At 42.7% G+C, this 25,757-nt stretch overlaps 1 protein-coding gene across 7 annotated transcripts in view; it reads left to right on the forward strand.

Annotated features, from left to right (window-relative positions):
* CPEB2 (cytoplasmic polyadenylation element binding protein 2) overlaps positions 1-18,546 on the forward strand; it is a 61,684-nt gene extending 43,138 nt beyond the window's left edge. For all 7 annotated transcript variants that reach the window (XM_069977419.1, XM_069977421.1, XM_069977420.1 and 4 more), the window contains 6 exons: positions 7,746-7,916; positions 8,039-8,128; positions 10,167-10,285; positions 12,171-12,285; positions 13,200-13,381; positions 14,678-18,546. In XM_069977419.1, the coding sequence (XP_069833520.1) occupies positions 7,746-7,916; positions 8,039-8,128; positions 10,167-10,285; positions 12,171-12,285; positions 13,200-13,381; positions 14,678-14,905 (905 nt within the window). In that variant the 3' untranslated portion in view covers positions 14,906-18,546. The remainder of the gene's footprint in view (positions 1-7,745; positions 7,917-8,038; positions 8,129-10,166; positions 10,286-12,170; positions 12,286-13,199; positions 13,382-14,677) is intronic.
* The last annotated feature ends 7,211 nt before the right edge of the window (positions 18,547-25,757 follow it).

Genomic DNA, 25,757 nt, shown 5'->3' on the forward strand with positions numbered 1-25,757 from the left:
CCGGCTGGTCACTGGTCCTATTAGAGAGAGCAATATCAGCATGTTTTGTGTAAAACTTTCTTTCATCCTCAGGTTAAATGCATCTAATCTGTTGATAGTTTCCCTTTAAGGCTATGTTCACACAACGTAAAAATATGGTTGTATTTGGATAACTACGGCCAGAAATAGAAAGAACATGATCATTATTTCTGGCCGTATTTTTCCAAATAACACCATATTTTTCCCTTCTATTTACGTTGTATGAACATAGCCTAAAGCTATATTAAAGAGTTCTCTAGAGAAGGTTTTTAAATCAACTGGTGGAACTGGTATATTCTTCACAGTCCGACACAGTGCTCTTCGCTGCCACCTCTGTTTGTGACAGGAACTGTCTAAAGCAGGAGAGGTTTTCTATGGGGATTTGCTGCTGCTCTGGACAGTTCCTGTCTCGGACAGAGATGTCAGCAGAGAGCACTGTGTCAGACTAGAAAGAATACACCACTTCCAGCAGGACATACAGCAGCTGATAAGTACTGGAATTCTTTCGATTTTTAAATCAAAGTAATGTGCCAATCTTTATAACCACTGACACCAGATGATTTACAAACAATTAGTTTTCTCCAAAGTCCCCCTTTAAAGAAATGAAAATTGATATGTGAACTTTCACTGTAATGTCTTATATATTATCGGTAAAGACTATCAAATTCCCCAGTATTCATTTCAGGTCAAGCCTAAGTTAGGGCCTCACTCCGTACTCTAACCCTAACATAGTGTGACTAGGGTCTCTAATTCTAACTCTTTTGTCAAAGAGTCGAAAGTTTTGGATTCACTGAAATCTTCCAAGAAGTTTTCAGGTAGGAATACGTTCATTTTGTTCCGAATTGGTTCACTCACCTATTGATTTTCCACCCCCCATACAGAAAGAGTGGCATACCTTTTTGTTAATGTATCTTCCCCTTCCCAGAATGGCCGTTTTGCAGGAGGTGTATCTATCTATCATGATGATGCCTGTGTGCAGTGATCCAGGGACAGAGAACAGCCAGTGACTATGGAGAAATACCTTAGACATTCATGAGTACAGTGACCTTTGTAAACCCTCTGTAATAAGCGCTCTGTAATAAGCAGCCATTGCCGTAGGAGCGAGGGAGACGCTCAGCGTGATGTTATTGAGAGGACACATGGTCAATATGAGGCGTGTAAATTCCTCTCCCCGTACCCAAGCAGATTAGCCACTTAGAGGACTCACAGCTTGTGGCATCTACGTCATCACCTCCTCGTAGTGTGGCCGCTCACTCATTGCCTGGCTACGGGCGGCTGATGGTTTCCAAGAAACAGTAATGAAGCTTCTCTTACTAATAGAAGATTATTTTTATCTATTTTCCATGTTCTGACTAATTTGTGTAGTCTTTCATAAGCTGAGGCATGTGACTGCATTCTGCCCAGGCTTTTGTATAGACAATACAGTGTGATATCCTAGCCCTGAGATGAGCGGTGATACATAGGCATTGCTTGTCTATCCATGCAGTCTGATATCCTATCCCTGAGATGAGCTGTGATACATAGGCATTGCTTGTCTATCCATGCACTCTTATATCCTAGCCCTGGGATGAGCGGTGATACATAGGAACTGCTTGTCTATCCCTGCAGTCTGATATCCTAGCCCTGAGATTAGCGGTGATACATAGGAACTGCTTGTCTATCCCTGCAGTCTGATATCCTAGCCCATAGATGAGCGGTGATACATAGGAACTGCTTGTCTATCCCTGCAGTCTGATATCCTAGCCCTGAGATTAGCGGTGATACATAGGAACTGCTTGTCTATCCCTGCAGTCTGATATCCTAGCCCATAGATGAGCGGTCATACATAGGAACTGCTTGTCTATCCCTGCAGTCTGATATCCTAGCCCTGAGATGAGCGGTGATACATAGGCACTGCTTGTCTATCCATGCAGTCTGATATCTTAGCCCTGAGATGAGCTGTGATACTTAGGCACTGCTTGTCTATCCATGCAGTCTGATATCTTAGCCCTGAGATGAGCTGTGATACTTAGGCACTGCTTGTCTATCCATGCAGTCTGATATCCTATCCCTGAGATGAGCTGTGATACATAGGCATTGCTTGTCTATCCATGCAGTCTGATATCTTAGCCCTGAGATGAGCGGTGATACATAGGCACTGCTTGTCTATCACTGCAGTCTTATATCCTAGCCCTGAGATGAGCGGTGATACATAGGAACTGCTTGTCTATCCCTGCAGTCTGATATCCTAGCCCTGAGATTAGCGGTGATACATAGGCATTGCTTGTCTATCCATGCAGTCTGATATCCTAGCCCTGAGATGAGCTGTGATACTTAGGCACTGCTTGTCTATCCATGCAGTCTGATATCCTAGCCCATAGATGAGCGGTGATACATAGGAACTGCTTGTCTATCCATGCAGTCTGATATCCTAGCCCTGAGATGAGCGGTGATACATAGGAACTGCTTGTCTATCCCTGCAGTCTGATATCTTAGCCCTGAGATGAGCTGTGATACATAGGAACTGCTTGTCTATCCATGCAGTCTGATATCCTAGCCCATAGATGAGCGGTGATACATAGGAACTGCTTGTCTATCCCTGCAGTCTGATATCCTAGCCCTGAGATGAGCGGTGATACTTAGGCACTGCTTGTCTATCCATGCAGTCTGATATCCTAGCCCTGAGATTAGCGGTGATACATAGGCATTGCTTGTCTATCCATGCAGTCTGATATCCTAGCCCTGAGATTAGCGGTGATACATAGGCATTGCTTGTCTATCCATGCAGTCTGATATCCTAGCCCTGAGATTAGCGGTGGTACATAGGAACTGCTTGTCTATCCCTGCAGTCTGATATCCTAGCCCTGAGATGAGCGGTGATACATAGACATTGCTTGTCTATCTATGCAGTACCATGTATTAAAGGGGTTATCCCCTATGCATAGGATAGGGGGTAGCTAGCTGATTGGTGGGACCCTGAAGCTAAATTGTCCCACTAGTGATTGGAGTGACAGTGTGCATGCTCGGCCACCGCTTCATTTAGAGTTTGGCAATGTTCAGAATCTCAATAGAGAATGAATAGGAGGTGGCCCGGCATTCACTTGGGAGACAGTTTGCTGTCGTTCTTGCATCCTGTGGATAGGAGATAACCTTTTAATCTTGGGGTAACCCTTTGTAAAGAAGTATTTCCATTGCAACAAGTGACCTTCTATCCATAGGATAGGGGATAACAAGCCCAACTGGCAGACTCCCAACAATCCCAATTCTGGGGACATAATAGTCTCTGGAATGAATGGAGTGCAATGCACGTACAAAGCCTCCACTCCATTTATTATCTATGGGACGTTTCCGTGCCAGTCATTCCAGGGACAATTAGGGTCCCCACTCTCTGGAGTAGTGGGGTCCCACTCTTCTGCTTACGAGATAGAAATACATTATTCCTTAGAAGGGTATCCCCTTTTGTTAAGTATTTGGACTGGTAGAAGCCACCTTGCAGCTACTTGACCAGTATGAGAGCAGTCTGTTTGCAGTCTTATATACGGTTACAGGATGTGCAGTATTATCATTAACAATAGAGGCCACGTAATGTATACATCTACATAGTTTAGCATAGAAGGCTATGGGTACATTAGATCATCTTCCAATCGTTGTAACATTTTTAACATTCTTCAGACTAGGAACAAATGTATCGTACAAAGGGAGTGTTAACATTAACCGGTACATTGACATTCATCTAAATAGTTCAGGTGGTTGGCCTACAGCATTGGGATGAATGTAAGAAAATGATTTACGGTAATACCCCCTTGAAATCTAATATGATTGCATGGGGCAAAAAGCAGCTGGTGAGCGAATGCGAAGGGCAGATCACATGTGCCAATGGCTATATAGATAGATATACCCTCATACAATCTAAGCGATATGGCATGCCACCCATTGAGATTTGTGAATATATATCTTTATGAACATCTATGACATTTACTGACTGTTCAGGAGTCATCTGTTTTATTTAGTAGAATACAATGCAGAGAGCCAATATTAGAAACAGATTGCATCCAGATAACTGTATCCTTGTAATACCAATAGATGATGAAATTGCTCATCCTTGCCGCATGTTATCTCGCTGTCCTTGGAGCCAGTTCATGGGAAGGACTCTTTCCCCGACCTCTGTGCTTTGATGAATTATACCACCACAGAGACCGCAGTGCCTGATGCCTTGACACACTGAGGTTGCAGTTCCAGTCCTCACTTGCTATGTGAATGTTCCCAACACCTTCTGGGTTATAAATTTAGCAGAACGTGTTTTTCAGGCATTAGACACTTGCTAGGGAAGGCATTCTTATCCTGCAGCACTCGGTGCAGCTGGTAACTCGTTCACAGTCAGAATGTGCAGTGGAGGGTCAGCTCTCTGAAATTCTAGCCCCATCTGCTTCACTTAAAGCTGCCAGACAAATGGCCATAATAAAAACTTGTTTCAGGTTAAGATGTGTGCAGTGCTTTAGATTCCAACCTCAAATTATATGACTGATGAGTGCCCTTAAAGGGATTCAATTAGGACAGACTAAAAACGGACCCGCCTTATAGTCCAAAGGACAAATTCTTTATTTGGCCTCTTAAAGGGGATCCTCTGGTCAAAACCACATTTTCATGTATGCCAATGAGGAATTCTGAGTTAACGTATGTGTGACCTCACTTCATGGTCATCATCTCTTGGCCAGAGTGGTTACTAAGAGAGTCTTACTCTGGAGGACCGTTCCCGCATTACACTCACTTGTGTAAGTGAGTGTCATGATGCCGGGAGCTCCAAGGTCCGGTCCGCAGAATATTGCTTGTGCACGGACAGTATTTTGTGGACGTGTGAATGACCCCTTAGGCTTTGACCTCAAGGGAAAGTTAGCTTGAAGACTGCTTTGCATATCCCTCTTCCCAGAATTTCCATTGGAGCATGAATAACCTAAAAAACTCAACCCAATACTTTTCCCATGGGGAAACATGGGGGGAGATTTATCAAACATGGTGTAAAGTGAAACTGGCTCAGTTGCCCCTAGCAACCAATCAGATTCCACATTTCATTTTCCAAAGAGTCTGTGAGGTATGAAAGGTGGAATCTGATTGGTTGCTAGGGGCAACTGGGCCAGTTTCACTTTACACCATGTCTGATAAATCTCCTAAATAATGTCTTTTGTCCTGCTTGTTTTCTGGTCAGTCACTAAAAGCTGGTGGTACACTGTTAAAGGGGTATTCCCATTCCCAGTTGTTAACCCCTGGGGGTCCAACCACTGGCACTCCTACTGATCCCCAGAACGGGCTATAATGAGTGCTTAGTGTGCCTTTTTGGCCTGTGCTCCATTCATTCTATATGGGACATGAAATGCTTTAGAGCGCTGAACTTAGCACTGCATTCATTGCTGGTGGATTGCATCTCTGCAGTCGGACCCTCAGTGATCAGCTTGTTATCCCCTATCCTGTCAATAGGAGATGACAAGCTGAGATGGGAATACTCCTTTAAGGATCCCCGAAAGAACAGGTGGAAATATAGACCCAGCTGTCTTAAAGGAACACTCCAGGCGAAGCCAGTAGACTGTGTATATACCTAGTAGAAGGCATCCTGTCCATCTTTGAAGGTGTATTCAAAGTTAAAATAATGTATCCCCAAGGCTACTCTATTAACAAGGGGCACTTAGGAACCTCCATTTTCGTAACCAGTTAGGGGTCCTGGTGGTCAGACCCCCAGGGATCACACATTTATTACCTGTGGACATGTGATAAATGCTTTTAGTAGTAAAACAATTTACAGGATAGGTGATACCTGTGGGATTGCTGGGCAGCAATCATGGATAGCGTTCTCCACTGTACGGGTAACAGCGATACCCAGCATGATCTCATAGTATATAATAGTAGTAGTATAGCATGTAATAGTAAACCACAATACTACCGTCCAACATCTTGTTCTGATTTACGGTAATCTCTGTATCCTTCAGTACCTTTCACACTGTATCTGTCAATGTCTGCGTGATGTATACAGCTGGGGTATTCCCAGACTTCTACCTCTGCTATATACCTATAATGAAGAATAATATTCCAGGTCGGACATTCTATAAGGTTCATTTGACATTTTAAGGTTTTGTGCTGGTTGTGCTGGTTTTTCAGTGTATCGTTGTGTACAATTTAGCCGTAAAACACTTCTGCGGTAATCTCTCATTCCTAGCAGGTTGGCGTGTCAGGAATTTCTGTTGAACTTCAGTAAAAGTGCACGCTCCGGCACAATTCTGACAGAGCATTTACCCTAACATAAAATGCCGGCTGTATAATGGATGGCAATGTAATTCATCATTCAGTCAGGCCACTCACATCAACAAAATCTCCTGACTGTGATGTCAGCGTAGCGGGCTACTACTGCAGCTCAGCACCGCTACGGAGCCGTGATTTATGGCCTCCTCCGCACTATCCCGTTCCCTCCTGATTTAATGTAATGAAGCTTCCTGGTAGAATGTAATTGAGGGCTGTAAAACCGGCCGCTGTCATTGCTTTTTCATTATTGGTTCATTAACCTTTTTACAGAATGATCCGCAATGTTTTGCTCACCTCAGCATCAAATCGTAGAGCGAGCAAGACCAGATATATCTGCTTTCTAAGTAGATCTGTACAATGAATGAGCCGCCAATTTCTTGTTATATGGCGCCAATAGATTTCTCTATCCTCAGGGGGAGCTCTAAATTTATTTACCCCATCTGACTCATACACACAGGCCTAAATCATATGAAGTAGCATGAAGATGGTAGTTCTGACTCCTAAATACTAAATTTACTTAATCGATTCTGGTCCTTCATTAAAAGATTGTAAAAATTAAGCAAGGAAAGGCATTTTAAGGCCGCGTTTAGATGCAAAGGATAAGCGGTGTGCGTTCTGCAGAAATTTACATATTTGATGGCCACAGGGTAAAATCCATAGTGAATTTGCAGCACAGTCTGGCGGCAGATTTGCAGCAAGATCAGTGGTGGAATCACTCCATCTTGTCTGAACTTTGGGCCCTATTACACGGCCTGATGACTTTCTGTAAGCAAGCACTGATCTCCTAGAGTGGCACTCACTTACTGAGCCCATACACTGCCCGATATTTGGACAGCAAGGGCTGCACGGATATCATTAGTGATGTAAATTCAGCCCTTGTAAAAAAAAAAAAAAAAAGTCAGGAGAGGTATGTTGTAGAGGTATGTTGGAGTTTTTCTCTTTTTATACAGATGCCAGCCATTGGCCGTGCATCGCTATTACACGTAGCAATGCGCGTCCGATGCCTAATGATTTTAGGTCTGGACCTAAAGAAACGATCAGCCGATGATCGTTGCCGGACTAGTTGGGTACTATACCCTTGGAATATGTTTGCATGTGTTGCAATTAATCTAGGATATATTTAATTGAGGATCTGTGACTGTGCCCCCATCGACACCTATCCCTTATCCACAGCAGCTGGACCCCCAGCAATGGTGGGAAAGGCGATAACAAGTCTCCTGTCCAAGTGGAGCAGCTGTCACACATGGGCAGTGCCTCTTAATTCATTATCTATGGGGCTGTGGATAGGGTTATAAGGGTTGATTTGGGGGGGGCAACCACGAATAGGGTTAGACGTGATAACTACATTTCCAAGATCGGTTCAGGGTGGTTTTCACTGTGCAGACACTACTAGTGCTGTTGTATGTGATATGTGTATTACCCCATGACGTAACCATACATCTCCTCTTTGTTTCCTGCAGGTCGTTCCTCTCTGTTCCCCATAGACGATGGTTTGCTAGACGATGGGCACAATGACCAGGTCGGGGTTCTCAATTCACCCAACTGCTACTCTGGACACCAGAATGGAGAGCGAATTGAACGCTTTTCAAGGAAGGTGTTTGTTGGTGGGCTCCCACCTGATATAGATGAAGGTAAGAGAGTTATAGTGGAGGGGGGCTGCTACCTTACTATTGATCGTTATTTATTATCAAGCATAAGGAATAATATGGTACACTGTTCAGTCTTGGTTATATTTGGTGTTGTCTCTCTTCAGATGAGATCACTGCCAGTTTCCGTCGGTTTGGTCCCCTGGTGGTGGATTGGCCCCACAAAGCAGAAAGCAAATCCTACTTTCCACCAAAAGGTAACGTGAAGATTCCTCCATTGACGTAGATACACTAATACATAATACATATACCGCTATTGTGTGTAACACACAGGATATATATAGAACTTTCCTTTTGTTTCTTTTACATGAGAAGCTGCAAAAATGACTCTGTCCCTAAGCAACCAGAAGGGCTCTCAAACATTTGTCATGGTGACTGATGACCTGGGGCTACACGCTGGTTGCTGTGTTACTCTAGTCAGTGTCTGAGATACAAGGTAGCTGACCAACAGAGTCCTTCTGAAGACAGTACTGACATGGCAGCGGTTTGAGGACTATTTAAAGGGGATGACTAGGTTAGAAATGTTTATACACCCTATCAGGGTGTTACTTAGTAGAAGGGAGCTCTTTATGCAGAGCAGTAGTAGTAGTAATACTAGTAGTAGTAGTGGTGGCCTACATAGCTTTCTCCTTTCTTATTAGTGGTGGTCTGTCTTCTGGCGCCCTCACCGGTAAGCTGAATGAGGCTGACAGTCCATCCCCCTCACATGGAAATAAGCATAGTGCCAGGCCATTGTTAGTGGCTATGCTTGGTACTGCAGTTCTTAACTTCTTAGTTCCATTCAGTAGAATAGGACGAAGCTGCACTACCAAGTACAGCCACAAGCAGATGTCTGGCACTGTGCCTGGTCAACAATGAAGGGGACAAGTCAGGCAAAACAGCAGGAATCGAACCATTTAATGGCCAGTTCTAAGGGTAGTCCATTCATATTAAAGTCCCAGAAAATCATATTACAATACTTAGAGGTGACACATTCCCTTTATATGTTGGCATTGTCTGAGAAGGTTTTTCACTTACTCTACGACTACAGTGGACATCACTCATATGGGAACATATGTAATTGTGTTAGCGCTTATACGGTGTATTTGATGGCCAGCCTTTAGGAGATATTCACACGTTCCGCGCATGGTCCATAAGTACGGAGCTTCCGGCATAATGAATGATGATACCGGGAACTCCAAATACCCTTCCATAGCACATCGTCTGTAATTACAGACCGTGCGCGGAACGTGTAATGACCCCTTACTGTATATGTTGTAATGTAAACTTGTCCTAGTACATTTGAGAAGTGATCATGTGTTGGTAGATTTTTGGCACTTCCAAAGCATTAAGTATCAGGAGTGGTTAATGATGTCATCCACCGACATGATGTCTTTTTTATGGACCCAAATGCAGATACATTACTGCAGTTTTCTGCATGTTCTGGTGTGGTTTTCTAAATGCAAATATTAAACCTGAGGATAGCCGCGCTCAGAGCCGGGTGACGCTTACAAAGCAATTGTCTCCGCTTTCACCCTGGAAGGCAAACTTGTGTTTTGCATCCAGGAAAAGCCTGGTGGTGCAATTGTGCGACACTATTTGACTAATCCCCAACAACTTGGAGGTGACGGACTTACGGGTTATTTTAGACATTTGGGTTTATAAATAACAGATCCATGTGGCCTTTCAAGCGGGCGGACAGCTGCCGGATCTGGAGACTTGTAAAAGCAGCAGGGTTTAATTCACACGCCATGGCCTGAATCTACAATACAAAGACGCTGTCTTATAGAGCTATTCTTCTCAACCTATACTTTTCCTATGTGGCCATTTGTCAGCACAAATTACAGAGTTTCATTTGTGCCAAACTCCCCCTAGTGGTGGCTGCAGGCATTACTTTTATTACATTTAACAGCTTTGAAAAAATGGTGTATATAGAGAGAGAGAGAGAGTGTGTGTAGATAGATAGATAGATAGATAGATAGATAGATAGATAGATAGATAGATAGATAGATAGATACACATACATACATACATACATACATACATACATACAATTCTTAGATGGTACTGGTTCTCATTGAGGGGATCCAGCTTCTGTATGAGAATCTGACAGGCAATGGTCTATGGGGAAAGGGATATGTAAATAAGCAGAAAACTGTGTCTCTGATGCCACCTATAGGCACCAGAGAGTGAGTGTTCATCCTTCTATATCTTATTGGTATATTCATGTATGTGTTTTATGTATTTTTGCTGCAGGTTACGCATTTCTTCTCTTTCAAGAAGAAAGCTCAGTTCAAGCTCTCATTGAAGCCTGCATTGAAGAAGACTCTAAACTTTATCTGTGCGTCTCTAGCCCCACCATCAAGGACAAGCCAGTGAGTAAACACTGTAATAGGCTCCAGGCACTGGATAGAATATATTATAAGATTGCTAAAATATATAAATACATATACTGTACCCCAGAGACTGAGATAAAACAAATCCTCAGAATGTGGCGTATTGATGGATTGTATGTTGTTGTTTTTTTGCTATAAGCTGCCATGCATATTGATCGCTGCCTTCTTGTTCAACACAAGTAGTTGTCAGGGGAATATAAGGTTTATAGCTAGAAGTACAGCAAAGTGGGAACTGTCACTGTGGGTATAGGAGTAATTTTATTATCTTAAGGTCCCCATACACCTTCAGGAACTGACAGTCAAACAGCCGTTCATCCGCAAGTTATCTCTCCTGTCCTCCTCATACACAGGAACGTCCAGCACTGCCGAGCATTCCTTTTTTCTCTGGGGAGAGGAGGGTAAAGCTGCAGCCAGACAACTATGGCAGTGGCTTATTTCTCCGAAAGAAAATCGGTCGGGAAGTGATTTTCCATCACGCCTGACCCCTGTCTCCTTTAATATCTTCAGGAGAATCCATGCATCTTATACCGAAGGCCAAATCTGCCGTGAGCCAATAAAAGCATAAAGTATATGGGGACCTTAAAATGATGATGCAACCTAACCTGCACCTATCTCCTACATTGTCACCTTATTTATACAGTGGTACCTTGGTTCTTGAACTGCTCAGTACTCAAACTGTATTTTCAAGAAAAGTTTTAAGAACTGTTTAAGAACTCTTGCTCGGTTCTGAAACACTTTTCGGGCCCCAAGTCTTGAAGTACTCGGTATCTGAACGTTTTTGCGAGCGTGGATGGTGGGTTGTACCTGGTGAGTTTAGCACTGGTAAGGCTTTACATACAGTGAATACATTGAGTGCATATACAGTACAGTAGTAGTACAGGCAGTGCACCACCATCTCCCATCCTGTACAGTACTGTATAAGACTGCTGGAGTGCATATGCAGTACAGTAGTAGTACAGGCAGTGCACCACCATCTCCCATCCTGTACAGTGCTGGGATGGGGGAGGACTCTCTACAGTACAGGATGAGAGAGGAGTTAGTGACTACTGTACTATAATTGCTGGTTTTGTTGAATGTATCCTGTGTATAATGTATTGTATAGTATATAGTGCTGTTCTGTCCTGTACTGTAGGGATTATATTGTAGGGACACTATACAATGTAATATATGGATACTATGGGTAATTAATAATTGGTGCTGGAACCAATTAAACACATTTACATTATTTCCTATGGGAAGACACTGCTCGGTTCTCAAACTGCCCTCCAGAACCAATTAAGTTTGAGAACCGAGGTACCACTGTATAATCTTAAGAAGACAGCCTATATATAAAGGTGTATAGGTGTTAGTTTATGGAACATTGTAGAAGAGGGTTCCCCTTCTTGGGGCTCCTTGAGCCTGAACCAAAAAATACACTGTAGATCCCATTCTGGCATATTCAAGCTACCTTGTTTCTACGAAAAAAAACATGACCTAATATTATTGCTTGTATTTCAAGCCTATTCGAAAAATGCAGCAAAATCCATGATTTGTGATATATTGTTTAGAAGCTGTATATAGATTGTATGAGCTGTACATTGTGTAACTGTGTAAGAAGAGCTAAGGAAGTGGTTACTTTCTTCCAAAATCCGTGCCACCCCTGTCCTCAGGTTGTGTGTTGTATCACAACTGCAATACCACAGGGTGTGGTGACGCTTTTACTTGAAGAAAGCAGCTATGTTTTCTAATCCTGAATGGCCCTGTTCACAAAATATTCTATGATATAGAGGTGATTACCTATTTTAGGTACTATATTTGCCATTGTGCATAGGAAATCTCACAGGTCCATTGCCTTGGGTAATTCTATACCTTCTCTGCGATACAGGTTCAGATTCGTCCCTGGAATTTGAGTGACAGCGACTTTGTGATGGATGGATCTCAGCCACTTGATCCCCGGAAAACCATCTTTGTGGGAGGAGTTCCTAGACCGCTGAGAGCAGGTAAAATATCTCCTTTTCTATGTAGCGGTCTCCACCCTATAGTTCTTCAGTGCTGTGCTATGGTAACTTGTGGATGCCCATACATACTGTGGCTTTAATTCCACCAGAGCTACTGGGCCACAGGTTGAACACCACTGGTGTGTGATCTTCCTTTGGGTAGTACTCACCTCTTTGCATAATACTCTTTTCTTACATGGTTAGTGGGATACAATGCAATAATAGTGCTTTTTTTTAACTAGCAAGGTAACATAATCTTTTCCTTTTTTTCCTCCTTGTATCAGAAAAAACCTGTCTGTGTGTAGCATATAGGAGCAAACCCTGTAATCCTTGTCATTGTTGTCATCTGCCTGCACAGAATGGCTGTGTGTGTTGCTAGCACTGTACATGTTAGTGATCCGTCTGCTTCCACCCACTCACTGCTAGCATAGACATTATGCAGTATGACATGCTATTAATATGTTCAGACATTTGCTGATACAATACAAGACAAAAAGCAGAGGATGCTGCCAAGACGACTATATGTTATCCAGAAGAAAAATTATAATATGTGATGTGTAGTCTGATTATATAAAAATATAGTCACATATATTTGGAAAGGACTTCTTACTCTGGAGTAGTTTACAAATCATTGCAATATATAGAGTTCAGCGGGTACTGTGTAATACTTCATTTCACCTGTGGTGGCACTGCAGAGGGATTGAATACTTCCCAGGTTCCCCTCCTATTACAGCTGATCGCTGCAGGATCAGGCAGTGAGACACAAGTGACCAGCTTATGATGGGAGAAACCTAATAAGAATGGATAGGCAATAGCAGTATAGAACTATAAACCATATGAAGAAACATGGACTCCAGAGGGGTGTATGCAATTCTTTCTGGTCCTGACTGTTAATCATTACGTTCTCTGTCCTCTAGTGGAGCTGGCTATGATTATGGATCGTCTCTACGGGGGAGTTTGCTATGCAGGAATTGATACAGATCCGGAATTGAAGTATCCGAAGGGTGCCGGACGCGTTGCTTTCTCCAATCAGCAGAGCTACATTGCAGCCATCAGTGCTCGATTTGTACAACTTCAGCATGGCGACATTGATAAAAGGGTGAGTAATAGCCAACATCCAAGGGGACAGAAGCTGAGCTGCAGTTACAGGTCACCACCATTACACAGTGAATGGAGACAAACCGTGTCCAGTTCACGGTGTAGTGCGGCTGCCGATCAATGTGGATAGCTCTTTAGTCTATTTTGCCTGGAAAATTCCGTTAAAGTGACTTTAACGGAATAGCTGCTTTTTACCAAGATCTGTCCTGGGATCCGTTCGGCAGGTGATGCAGTTATTGTCCTAAAAAACAACTATTTAACTTGCAGCCCGAGCCCAACGGCCGGGGCTTAGAGTGTCTATGCATTAGGCTGGCACACCCTCTCTGTCCCTCCTCCCCACCCTCCTCATCATTAGGAATGCTCCAGGCAGATTGTCTCCTATTCCCCACCTGTGTAAATATTGAACATGGGCTGGATCGTTAAGGCACCTGTGCAATGTTCAGACAGGAGAAAATGTTACAGTGATATTCCTAATGATGAAGAGGGCGGGGAGGAGGGAGGGAGGGGTGGTGCAAAGTTAGGGCACAGATATTCTAAGCCCCAGCTGTTGGGCACAGGACTGCAAGTTGTTTTTTAGGACAATAACTGAATCACCTGCCAAACGGACCGCAGGACAGATCTTGGATTAAAAGCAGCAATCCGAAGGTACAAGTGGTTTGGGGGGGGGGGGGGGTCAGATTGTGGGTACAAAGTCACTTTAAGTTATGTAGTAGTTGTCAACCCACTTGTCTCTCCACGCTGAATGGAAGTGGTGGTGTGCATGTGTGACTGCTGTTTCATTCTCATGAAAGTCCTGAGTCTGTTTTCTAGGTCACAGGGGGTCCTAGCAGTTGTACTTCCTGCAATCTGTTATTTCCTATCCAAATATCCAAAGGATAGGGCATACCTTAATTTCATGGGACAACCCCTTTATGGCATTAAACAAGTGTGATAGGAGTTTTCTTAGTAGTGTGCATACTTGTATTTAGTAAGGTGACCCTTCCCACAAGATACATATCATCATTATTAGGGGGCTTGATGTCTGGTATACCATGAGCTAGTTGGAAGTTCAGACTCCATGCACTTTCCCTCCAGCTCCATCAGCAGAATACGGAATTATTAGTGGCAGCCTATATTCTGCATCCATAAACTGCTGAATCCCATTGCCTAAGCTGGATGGAAACCACACGTTTAGTATTTCCCCTGAACAATATAGTAGACAGTAATATCCATAAATATACTTCCCCCAGAGATTAGGGGAATGAGTGGTTTTGGATTATTGACTAACATCAGGACTGTGTCTGTCTTCTAATCACAGGTGGAGGTGAAGCCATACGTGTTGGACGACCAGATGTGCGATGAATGCCAGGGAGCCCGCTGCAGTGGGAAATTTGCTCCGTTTTTCTGTGCCAATGTCACATGCCTGCAGTATTACTGTGAGTTTTGTTGGGCGAACATCCACTCTCGCGCCGGGCGGGAATTCCACAAGCCGCTGGTGAAGGAAGGAGCCGACAGGCCTCGCCAGATCCACTTCCGCTGGAATTAAACACTGCTTACCTACCACTCACTGAGAGAAGGGTGCATGCGGCTTACTGTGTTTAAAGATACTGACCTGCAGAAGAAATAAGTGCATTCTTCTGCTTCTCACCCCAGTCCTCTACACATGCATCTGTATCAGCAGCCAAAACACTAAAAGCCTCTTGTTTTTTCACCAAAACCCCCACATCTCAGGCTTACTAATTCTTTGTGAAATTTTTTTCATGTTCAATTTTTTTTTATATTATTTTTTAAAAAATTTTTCCCAAGTTCTTTTTATATGTAATGCTGAAATTAGATATGGGAATGTTCTGCATAGGGGCAACACAGTCTGCTGCTATATAAATATATATATCTATATAGATGAAGTGTGCACTTATTTCTAGACATGGATTTTTAACTTAAAAATCAGCCCCAGTTATTTACCAAAGGTAGCAATTAATAGTAAAAAATGGAAAATGTCTGCTACTAAAAGATTATTTTTATTGTTGATATTTTAAGTGTGTATGTAAATTAAAAACAAAAACTATAGGGTTGATTTTTTTTGCTCTCCATTTTGACTTGCAAGAAATAATACCTCAGATAATCTGATTTTTATTAGCTATTTTTAAACATTTTTAATCATAAGCTGTATTAGCTTTGCTGCTATATAGGTGTTGTGTGTAATGCCACCTATTTATACAGGATTGAAAAGTTTTCAAAATCTGCATTGCAGAGAAAAAAAAGGCAGGCAGCACAATATGGCCGAAACTGCCATAGTTTTAGAATGTGAAATATGCATGTTTACCTACCTGTCTACACCATATGCATGCACTGGAACTATTAACTAACCACAAATACGGTATTGCAGATATTAAAAAAAAAATTATAAAAAGCAAATTAAAAAAAAAAGCTCTTTTGAAACTAGGTACAGTAGCATGAGCGAAATTACACAATTTTTTAAGAAAAAAAAAGCATATTTGCATGAATTGTGACTCAAGTAAAACAGATGTCCTTAAATGTGTACACTTTGGAAAAAAAAAATGTTTTAGAATAGTAAGTGCAGCCATTTTTGTGTCCTGGTCAGTAGTGGACTTCAATTTACAAGGATTGGGTGTAATATTGTAATCCCCGTGCAATAGTCGTGGTGTGTGGTTCTGAATCTTGTGACGTGAAGTAGCCTAGAGAGAAAAAAAAACTGGAAAAATTTGAATTTGTATTTTAAAAAAAAATTACATAATTTTCTCTGCCCAATTTTCGAATTTCACGGTTTAAAACTTTCTTTAAATATAAAAAATAACCAAAGATGGCCAGCACACTTGTAATCAGCCACCAAATGTATAACCCCCCAAGCTATTTATTAATGTTCACTAGTTACAAATAATATTACTATTAATAATAATACAAAGAAATGCTTGATGCTTTAGAGTAAAAAAGTCAAAATGGAGATGGTATAAATGCAGATGGCTAGTTGCATACAATAACCCCTTCTACCTTCAAGACAACAGTAACGTGTGGCTAAAACGAAATTTATAATTGGTTTCCCTGTACATTTTTTTTATATATTTTATTAAGGCTGCTATTTTTTATTTTTTCATAAAAAAATATATATATCTATTTATTTAAACAAAAAAAGCAAAATGGTCAAGGAAAATAGTTTTGGCTAGGAAAAAAATGTAACATCTTTATAAAATTTTAAATGAAGTCAAGGGGTAATGCAACTAGCCAAAAATAACATGGAGAAATTCAGTACACAAAGTTGAAATTTTAGATTCACTCCACAAAAATACTACCAATTTTAACACAGAAAGAATCAGAAAAAAATAAATGGGGTGAAACCCACGGGACAATCTTCTGTGTATGAAAAAACTTATTTTGTTCTTACCGGTTGTCAACAGCGTGCTTTTTTGTACTGTACAACATGTGACTTGTCTCACTTTGCTGTTCTTACGTGGTTGTAGTTCACGTTTTAAATGTTTGAGAATTGTTGCTGTTCTGAAGAGTACTTCTTTCTAATTTATTTATGTACCCTCAATGTAACTTAATATGATCTGTCCTGTTCCCCAGGTCTTCACTCTTAATAGTATTTTATCAATCTTCACCCATCTTTCCCCCCCAACAATCCCAACTTTATTATGCACTATATTTTATATTTCTGAAAGAAAAAAAAACCTTTGACAGTCAGCTGTTTTTTGGAAACACGTTTGTTTTACTTAACATCTCTTTTTGCAATACCTCAATTATTTGCATTTATATGGGAAAACAAAAAGTTTCCATTGATCTTATTTAAAGTGAATAGAGAGGTGCAACTGTCAGGAAATTCAAGATTTTTTTTAACCAAATATTTTAAAAAAAAATTCAAAAAGAAAAATAGTCTAAGGGGAAGATTGGCAAGAAAGTCCTTTCTATCAATTGTCATTTCACTTCTGTGGGAGGCAGTCCCTTGCTGCTTCTGGTTCCAATCCTGCTTTTTTTGTGTGTGTGTGTTACTTGTGTGTAGTAAATTCTTATTTTCTAATTGTTGAACACTGTATTGGATTTTTTATAAATCATATTTATTTTACTATTTTTGTAGAAGAATGCTAGTTGATTTTGATTGTATTTTTATATTTTTAAAGCTTCTCTTTTTTTGTTTCCCCAATGTGCATATTGCTGCCCAAAGTGTATGACTATGGAGGAAAAAAAAACTTTAAAATCCACACTTTTTGTTAAGAAGGAAACATTTAGCATTTATATATTTGTGTATGGACAACACTTGATATTGTATCCCTGTTGCATCTGGCTGCACAAAGCCTCTCCTCAAAGATGCTAGAAAACTTGAATATAACACATTTTGGAAGGCTGACTAACCTCGATTCTGTGTTGTGATGTGCAATACTGTTTCTAATATTTGTATAAAAAAAAAAACAGTGTAAACCTTTTTAATGCAAATTTATTTTTTTCATTGCATATTTTGCAGATTTTATCCACAGTGTCATTTTTTACTGTCAGAAAAGATACCCCTTTTGTCATTGCAACTATTTTTTAAAATCCAGAAATCTTTGTACTGATGTAAATGATTGTAGTTATTTTGGATAGTGTTTTGCTAACAAAAGGAGAGACTTTTTCATGCATATTTCTATTTTGTTGTTTTTTTGTTTGTTTTTTTCTTTTGTTTTTTAGAAGTAATATTCTTGTCATTAATATCATTTTGTATTTTTATGTGGGAAAAATTATAATTTTATGACGCTAATTGCTAAAGTTTTATTTTATTTTGGATTATTTTTGGAGCTGAAATCTTTGTACTATTAAAGCAACTAGTTTCTAATTCAGAGTTTCTGTATAGAATGGCACAAGTGGCTTACGGAGTGTTTGGATTGTAATTATTAAAGGTTCTTTGATATGCAAATTTTAGTTGATTTCTATTTTATTTTGGGTATTCTGTATAATTAAGAGCCCATGCTTAAGGACACTAGGTGATTGCCTTCAGCTTGAATTTTTTTTATTTTTGAGATATTTTAGTTAAAAAAAAATTTACTGTTATCTTCCAGGTGTCTAAATCTCCAGTCTGTCTGTTGTACTGGTAATTTAACTCTGTAATGAAATAGTTTGCTGCCAACTATTTATATTAAGTAATTTTTAAATATTTGTAATATTGTTGACTGACTAATAAACTTAAGTTATTGGCACCTTTTTTGTTACGGTCTCATTATTGCTGGTTATTATGTTGCCTTGTATTTATTGTATGATTATATTTATACAGCACTTTAAGGGAAACTATGAGAAGGTTAGAAGCATTTAACCTGCTGATATGTCCCTATAAAATTTAAAGGGGTACTCCCGTGCTGATTTAAAAAAAATCAATCATAAACATAGTTTTTATGTTTACAATCCCTCCTGAGTCTGTCTCCGTTTGATTTTGTTTGCTGGTCCCTGAACCTTCAGTTTGTCTTGATTTTTTCTTCACTTCCTGGTTTGGGCTTCCCTGTGATGTCTGACTGACTCTGTAAAACTGTTAGATGGCTTACAGCTTGCTCAGCCAATCAGAGCTGAGCAGTTTGAGACATATGACAAAGTGAGGCTGGCCTACCAGGGCCTAGACCCGCCTCCCTCTTGATGATGTCATTGTCACAAAATGGATGCCACAGAGCAGCCTGGGGTCAACAGTCATTAGGTAAGAATGAGTTTCCTTCACTTCCTGATGGGGGGATTGAGGGAGGAAAAGATAGGGAAGGGGGGGAGATAGGTGATTGAAGCATATTAACAAGTTATATAACTTTGTAATGTGTTTCAATTACTGGGAAAAAGCTTTTCGCTGGAGTACCCCTTTAAGTTTAATCAATATGCTAATTAGGCATTTTGGTCCACTAGGGATGGGACTACCGCTCACAGTACACCAAGCCGGCCACCGGCTGGCCTCTTCTGCTGATATTGAGTAGAAGGGGTGGGCTGGCTGGGGAAAGCTGGTGCACTGGAATCACTAGTCCCGCCCACAGTGCACCAAAGTGCCCAATTAGCATAGTGGTTAAACTTCCCTTCATCCTCTGAGCTATAGGGACATTTCAGCAGGTTAGAGTCTTCTTATTTGGGGGAGGTTGAAAGATCAGAAAGTCTAGTAATACACCATACCTGTAATGGGAAAACAGCTTTGCATAGTTCATAAAGTTGAAAAAGGGTCAGTCAAGTGTGATCTATAACCTTACTGTGCTAATCAACCATCCCATATTCTCACTGCTCTTACAGTAGAGATTTCACATCTATAATCATGGTGAAGCCTTTTCTCTAGATATAGAAGACAAAAATATCTGCATATAAATGACAGAAGTACAATGAAATATCTGTAAACTGAGCAGTAGAGATGAGTGCATGCTTGAGTCTTTATGAACCAGGCAGTCTCTGCATTTACCAGTGGCTAAAGAAGTTGGATGCAGCCCTAGGGAGTCCAGGAAAACATGGATACAGCCACAGTCTCGAACATACTTGAGTGTACTCGTGTTGTGCTCATCTCTACTGACCACCCAATTTTTAAAACATGGGGGGGGGATTTATCAAGGGCTTTGCGTCTTTTTTTTTAGGTGAATAATTGAACTTTTCACCCATTTTTGGTCTAAGTTCTATTTATGAACCGGTATTTGACAGGTGAATATTTTTTTAGACGCAACTTAATTTTTAATCTGCCTGTTTTGAGTATTCACCCAAAAGTTCACATAATCTGGGATTAGCATCTAATTTATCATTTGCGACTTTTTAAAAAGTCGCACAAACTGGTGCAGGCCTATGTCTGGGCAGTACCAGGTGAATTTGTGCAATTTTTATGACAATTTTGCCACTTTTTTTCTGCATTCACTATGGCAGTGCTACATTTTAATAAATCAGTCACAAGATATTGGAACAAAATATTCACCAACCCTCATTAGAATAGTCGCACAAATTAGACCCCTTACTAAATGTCTCCCATGGTCTCTTACTGTGGTACTACACACAATAATGAAAGATCAAAAAAAATAAATCATGTTTTTGATCAAATTTTATTCCTCGTCCGCAGCATCACTCTATCTCATTACTGGTACCCAGCCTGTCTTAGGGCCCTATTCCATCGGACGATTATCGTATCGTTTAATCGTTCGGTTCAAATGCAGTTAACGATTAACGACCGAACAAAAAATTGTTGATCGCTTTATAAGACCGGGACCTATTTTTATCGTTGCTCGTTCGCAAAACGTTCGCAAATCAATCGCATTGAATAAGACATTGTTCAGTCGTTCGCAATAGATACGAACGCAATAGCGAAGAAAAACTATCGCAATTACGATCATAAGTAACGATCACAGGGGGGGCTGTTCTATAAGGGGGGATGCACAGGGGGGGCTGTTCTATAAGGGGGGATGCACAGGGGGGCTATTCTATAAGGGGGGATGCACAGGGGGCTATTCTATAAGGGGGGGGATGCACAGGGGGGCTATTCTATAAGGGGGGGATGCACAGGGGGGCTATTCTATAAGGGGAGGATGCACAGAAGGGGCTGTTCTATAAGGGGAGGATGCACAGAAGGGGCTGTTCTATAAGGGGAGGATGCACAGAAGGGGCTGTTCTATAAGGGGGGATGCACAGGGGGGGCTGTTCTATAGGGGGGGATGCACAGGGGGGCTATTCTATAAGGGGGGGATGCACAGGGGGGCTATTCTATAAGGGGGGGATGCACAGGGGGGCTATTCTATAAGGGGGGGTGCACAGGGGGGCTATTCTATAAGGGGAGGATGCACAGAAGGGGCTGTTCTATAAGGGGAGGATGCACAGAAGGGGCTGTTCTATAAGGGGAGGATGCACAGAAGGGGCTGTTCTATAAGGGGAGGATGCACAGAAGGGGCTGTTCTATAAGGGGAGGATGCACAGGGGGCTGTTCTATAAGGGGAGGATGCACGGGGGGGGCTATTCTATAAGGGGAGATATACGGGGGGCTATTCTACATAGGGGGGTGCATGGGGGCTATTCTATAAGGGGGGTATTCTATATGGGGGGATGCACAGGGGGGGCTATTCTATAAGGGGAGGATGCACAGGGGGCTATTCTATATGGGGAGATGCACAGGGGGGCTATTCTATATGGGGGGATGCACAGGGGGGCTATTCTATATGGGGAGATGCACAGGGGGGCTATTCTATAAGGGGAGGATGCACAGGGGGGTTATTCTATATGGGGGAATGTATGGAGGGGCTATTCTATATGGGGGGATGCACAGGGGGGGGCTATTCTATTTGGGGGGATGCACAGGGGGGCTATTCTATATGGGGGAATGCACAGGTGGGCTATTCTATATGGGGGGATGCACAGGGGGGCTATTCTATATGGGGAGATGCACAGGGGGGGCTATTCTATAAGGGGAGGATGCACAGGGGGGCTATTCTATAAGGGGAGGATGCACAGGGGGGCTATTCTATATGGGGGGATGCATGGGGGCTATTCTATATGGGGGGGGTGTAGGAGGGTATTCTATATGGGGGATGTAGGGGGGTATTCTATTTCTTTTTCTCCACATGGGGCTGCACAGCAACACTGTGAGGGGGATGCGGGGACTTGATCTTGTGTTGGGGAGCCCAGTCCGCAGCTGTGCCCAGGGGCCCATAGTTTTGTTAAGACGGCCCTGGGACACAGTAAAGCTATTAAAGAGAAACAGCAGGTGGCAGTATACTAATCTAATTCCTGGTATCTCTATTGAGATATACTTTTTTATAATAAGTATAAATACAAAAAATGTTCAGAATATAAGGCTTGATGTAACTATAATATTTTCCATGGGAGTGGGAATAAAATTCTTCCCTGGCAATGGAGAGCATAGAGACCCACTTGCTGTCTGGTTTATATTAAACATGTTTAAAGAGGTTTTCAGATTTACCTTAATGCCCCAGCTCCTTTGTTATGAATCTCTAGATCGGTGCTAAGGCTCCTTTGTTACAAATGGAGCCATGGGTTGGTGCTTGACCTGCATCTCTATTCATTCTCTATGGAGCCACTGGAAAGAGTCAAGCGCTGTGCTTGGATCTTTCTGGCAAACCCATAGAGAATGAATGGAACTGCAAGTTATGAGCAGACCCGCAGCTCCAATTACAACAAAGGAGCAAGTGCACCGATCTAGAGATCCCCGGAGGGCATGAAAGTTGTACCCCCCGGAGATTTCACTGCAAAACTCCCTATGTGTGAACACCCCCATTATAATTTTTTTAATTTTGGGGGGGTGTTTTTATACAGTTGTTAATGGGGTGTCTTTCAAAGTAGAGTGATGCGCTATCCACAGGATAGGTCAACAATCACCGATCAGCTCCTGCTCCTGATGGCCTACCCTACTGATCAGAGACTGATGGAACTATCCTGTGGACTGTTCATCAGTCCATAGGCTTATAAATAGTGAATAAATACCCACAATATACCTACAGCAGGCTGCATTGTGAAAAAACACTTTAGACCCAACAAATCTATAACAGATACACAAGGCCAAAATACAGGGCCCTTCCTATCCTGGTGTTACTAGGCCGCTACAGATTTTTTTTTTTACCTTTCTGCTTATGGAAAAGAGGGGGGAGCCCTCCAGTGACATATCTCTCACACACCCAGGGTCCGCGTTAGGAGGCTGGGGCGGCGCTGGGAGGGTTCGCGTTAGTGGGCTAAGTCGGGCCTGAGCTGGGAGGGGCGCTGGCAGGGCGTCGGGAGGGTCCGCATTGTGGGCCTGGGCTGGGAAGGGTGTGGGGAGGGTCCGCCTAAGGAGGCTGGGGCGGGCCTGGGCTGGGAATGGCGCCAGGAAGGTCTGCGTTAGAGGACTGGGCTTAAAGGGGTGTCACGGGGGGGTCCACATTATAGCAAAAGACAGGTAAATTAAGGGTTAGGTTCAGGGAAGAAAAAGTGCTGCACCTCACACCTATGGCTGATACTAGTACCTCTCGGCTGCATAAAAAACATCAGAATTCTGTATGTGAATTGATCAAGCCACACTGCCCCATGTACCGCGTGCAGGTATCTGATACACATGGGTCCCTACACTAAGTCCACACTGTGCCAGTCAGTGACCACCACCCCGCAGGCGTGCACAGTCAGGGAAGGGAGGCCATGGAATGGCCCTGCAACCCCCATGCCACAGGACTAGACCCAAAAAAACCATAGCTATCAAAGACAGAATGGGACAGACAGTAGGTGGTGCTGGGCGGGTTTTGGTGGGGCTTTTTGGGTCTGGTCCTGTGACATTGGGGTGCAGGGCTCCATGGCCTCCCTTCCCTGCATGTGCACGCTTTGCGGGGTTGGCGGTCACTGACCGACACGGTGTGGAGTTAGCGTAGGGACCCGTGTGGACCAGAGGACTTGCGCGGTGGTACACGGGGCAATATGGCTTGATCAATTAATATACAGACACTCTGGTGTTGATTTTTAATATGGGCCAAGCGGCATTAGTATCAGCCATAGATGGGATGTGCAGCCGTTCCATTCTCTCCAGTTCGTGTTTCACAGTTCTCCCTCTCTGAACAGCTAGCACTCCTTTATAAGACCCACATGACCAAAATTAGCAGGATATGCCTGTGCTCACACGTCCGGACCTTATGTCTTCCCCATTCTGTGAGGCAGCAATGGTAAGTGTAATACCATATCCATACTTGTGTTGTTTGGGGGCAGCCTTCCCCGCCGGTGGTGCTGGCCGGGTTTTGGTGGGGCTTTTTGGGTCTGGTCCTGTGACATTGGGGTTGCAGGGCCGTTCCATGGCCTCCCTTCCCTGCATGTGCACGCTTTGCGGGGTTGGCGGTCGCTGACCGACACGGTGTGGAGTTAGCGTAGGGACCCGTGTGGACCAGAGGACCTGTGCGGTGGTACACGGGGCAATATGGCTTGATCAATTCATATACAGACACTCTGGTGTTGATTTTTAATATGGGCCAAGCGGCATTAGTATCAACCATAGATGGGATGTGCAGCCGTTCCATTCTCTCCAGTTCGAAATTAAGGGTTAGGATGGGTAACTGGGTTAGGGTGGAGGGGCTCCCTCATGGTGCCTTCACCTTGACGTGGTTAAGAAGCTTGCGTGCCTTGGTGATCCAATGAGCTAAGCTGGTGGGAGTAATATAACTGACAGGGTCACCCGTGCCAGACAGGTCATTGGGGAGAGGCCAGACTAAGTGAGGCACCCGGAAGAAAGGGCTGGTATCCTAGAAATGAAAAAAAAAATTAAATGTAATGAACATATTCTATTGACAATACATGTAGCACTCTCACTACACATATCAGTCAGCAGTACACACAACACAAATTGCTATTCTTATCTGCTTTTGTTGTTGTTGACTGATAAACCTTGTAATAGGCAAGCAGGAGATGGTAGGACCCCTGCACCTAAGGTTCCTGTCCACCACTAGGCTCTGTCTGGATTCCTGGTAAGGTTGGTCATGCTGGAAGCTAGTAGATAAAGTTTATGGGGCTGGCTGGATACAGGACTACAATCTGATGGCTGGCTCCTCTTCTGCACAGTGCTGTCTAAACTCTACAGTTTCTATAACTAATGCCTTGCCATGTTGTGAAATGCAGGGAACGTGCTGTGCTGGGGAAAACCAGCTGTCAAGTTGTTCATGTAGTGGCCCACTTAGCACACCAACCCATCTGGCATTTGTCCGACTTGCCAGATAAGCAGTCCACTATCTGCACTACACTATCCCAAGGGACCCGGTAGCAACCCGACAGGACACTAACCACAGGGGAAAAGGGTACAATCGGCCTTACACCTTAAAAGCAGGCGTGCCATCACACCTGTGTCCGGCTGTATCTCGGCCATCGACCACAGCAGTGGCATCACACTTCCAACTAGCAAGTGACTGGCCGTCCCATCTACCATCCAGGGGCTCACCACACACAGCACATCCTTCATTCCATGTGATGATGACATCATCACTGCCACACCCTCTTACAGTGCAGCTGTTGTGATAGATGACATCACAATGCTGTGTTTAGTCTTCTATGTGTCAGGGGGGGGGGGGGGGGGTCTGAAGTTCTTTGATGGTTTGTAATCGGAGAGGATGGAGGCATACAGTGTGATTGTGTTTCTATCGTTTGTTAGTCTGTGTTTAGAGTGAAGAGAAGCTCTCAAAGTCACCAGCAGGTACTGGTCAATTATAGTGGATGAATCCTACTATGGGTAAGGTATTTATTTGTAATCAAACTTGGTGATAGCACAGTATTACACAGTTGGGGATTTTACAATACGTAGGGATTACAGGGATCAACGTATATTTTCCATTAATCACGGCCATTGTTGCAAATTGCAACACCAGCCATGATTAATTAAAAATTTACATTGCACTGAAATTAATGGAATCCCGGCCGGAGTGTATACACTCTGCTATACATTCCGACCGGGATTCCGATCGGCTGCAAAGAAA

Source organism: Dendropsophus ebraccatus, chromosome 7, assembly GCF_027789765.1.
Source record: "Dendropsophus ebraccatus isolate aDenEbr1 chromosome 7, aDenEbr1.pat, whole genome shotgun sequence".
In the NCBI taxonomy this organism is placed as follows: Eukaryota; Metazoa; Chordata; class Amphibia; order Anura; family Hylidae; genus Dendropsophus; species Dendropsophus ebraccatus.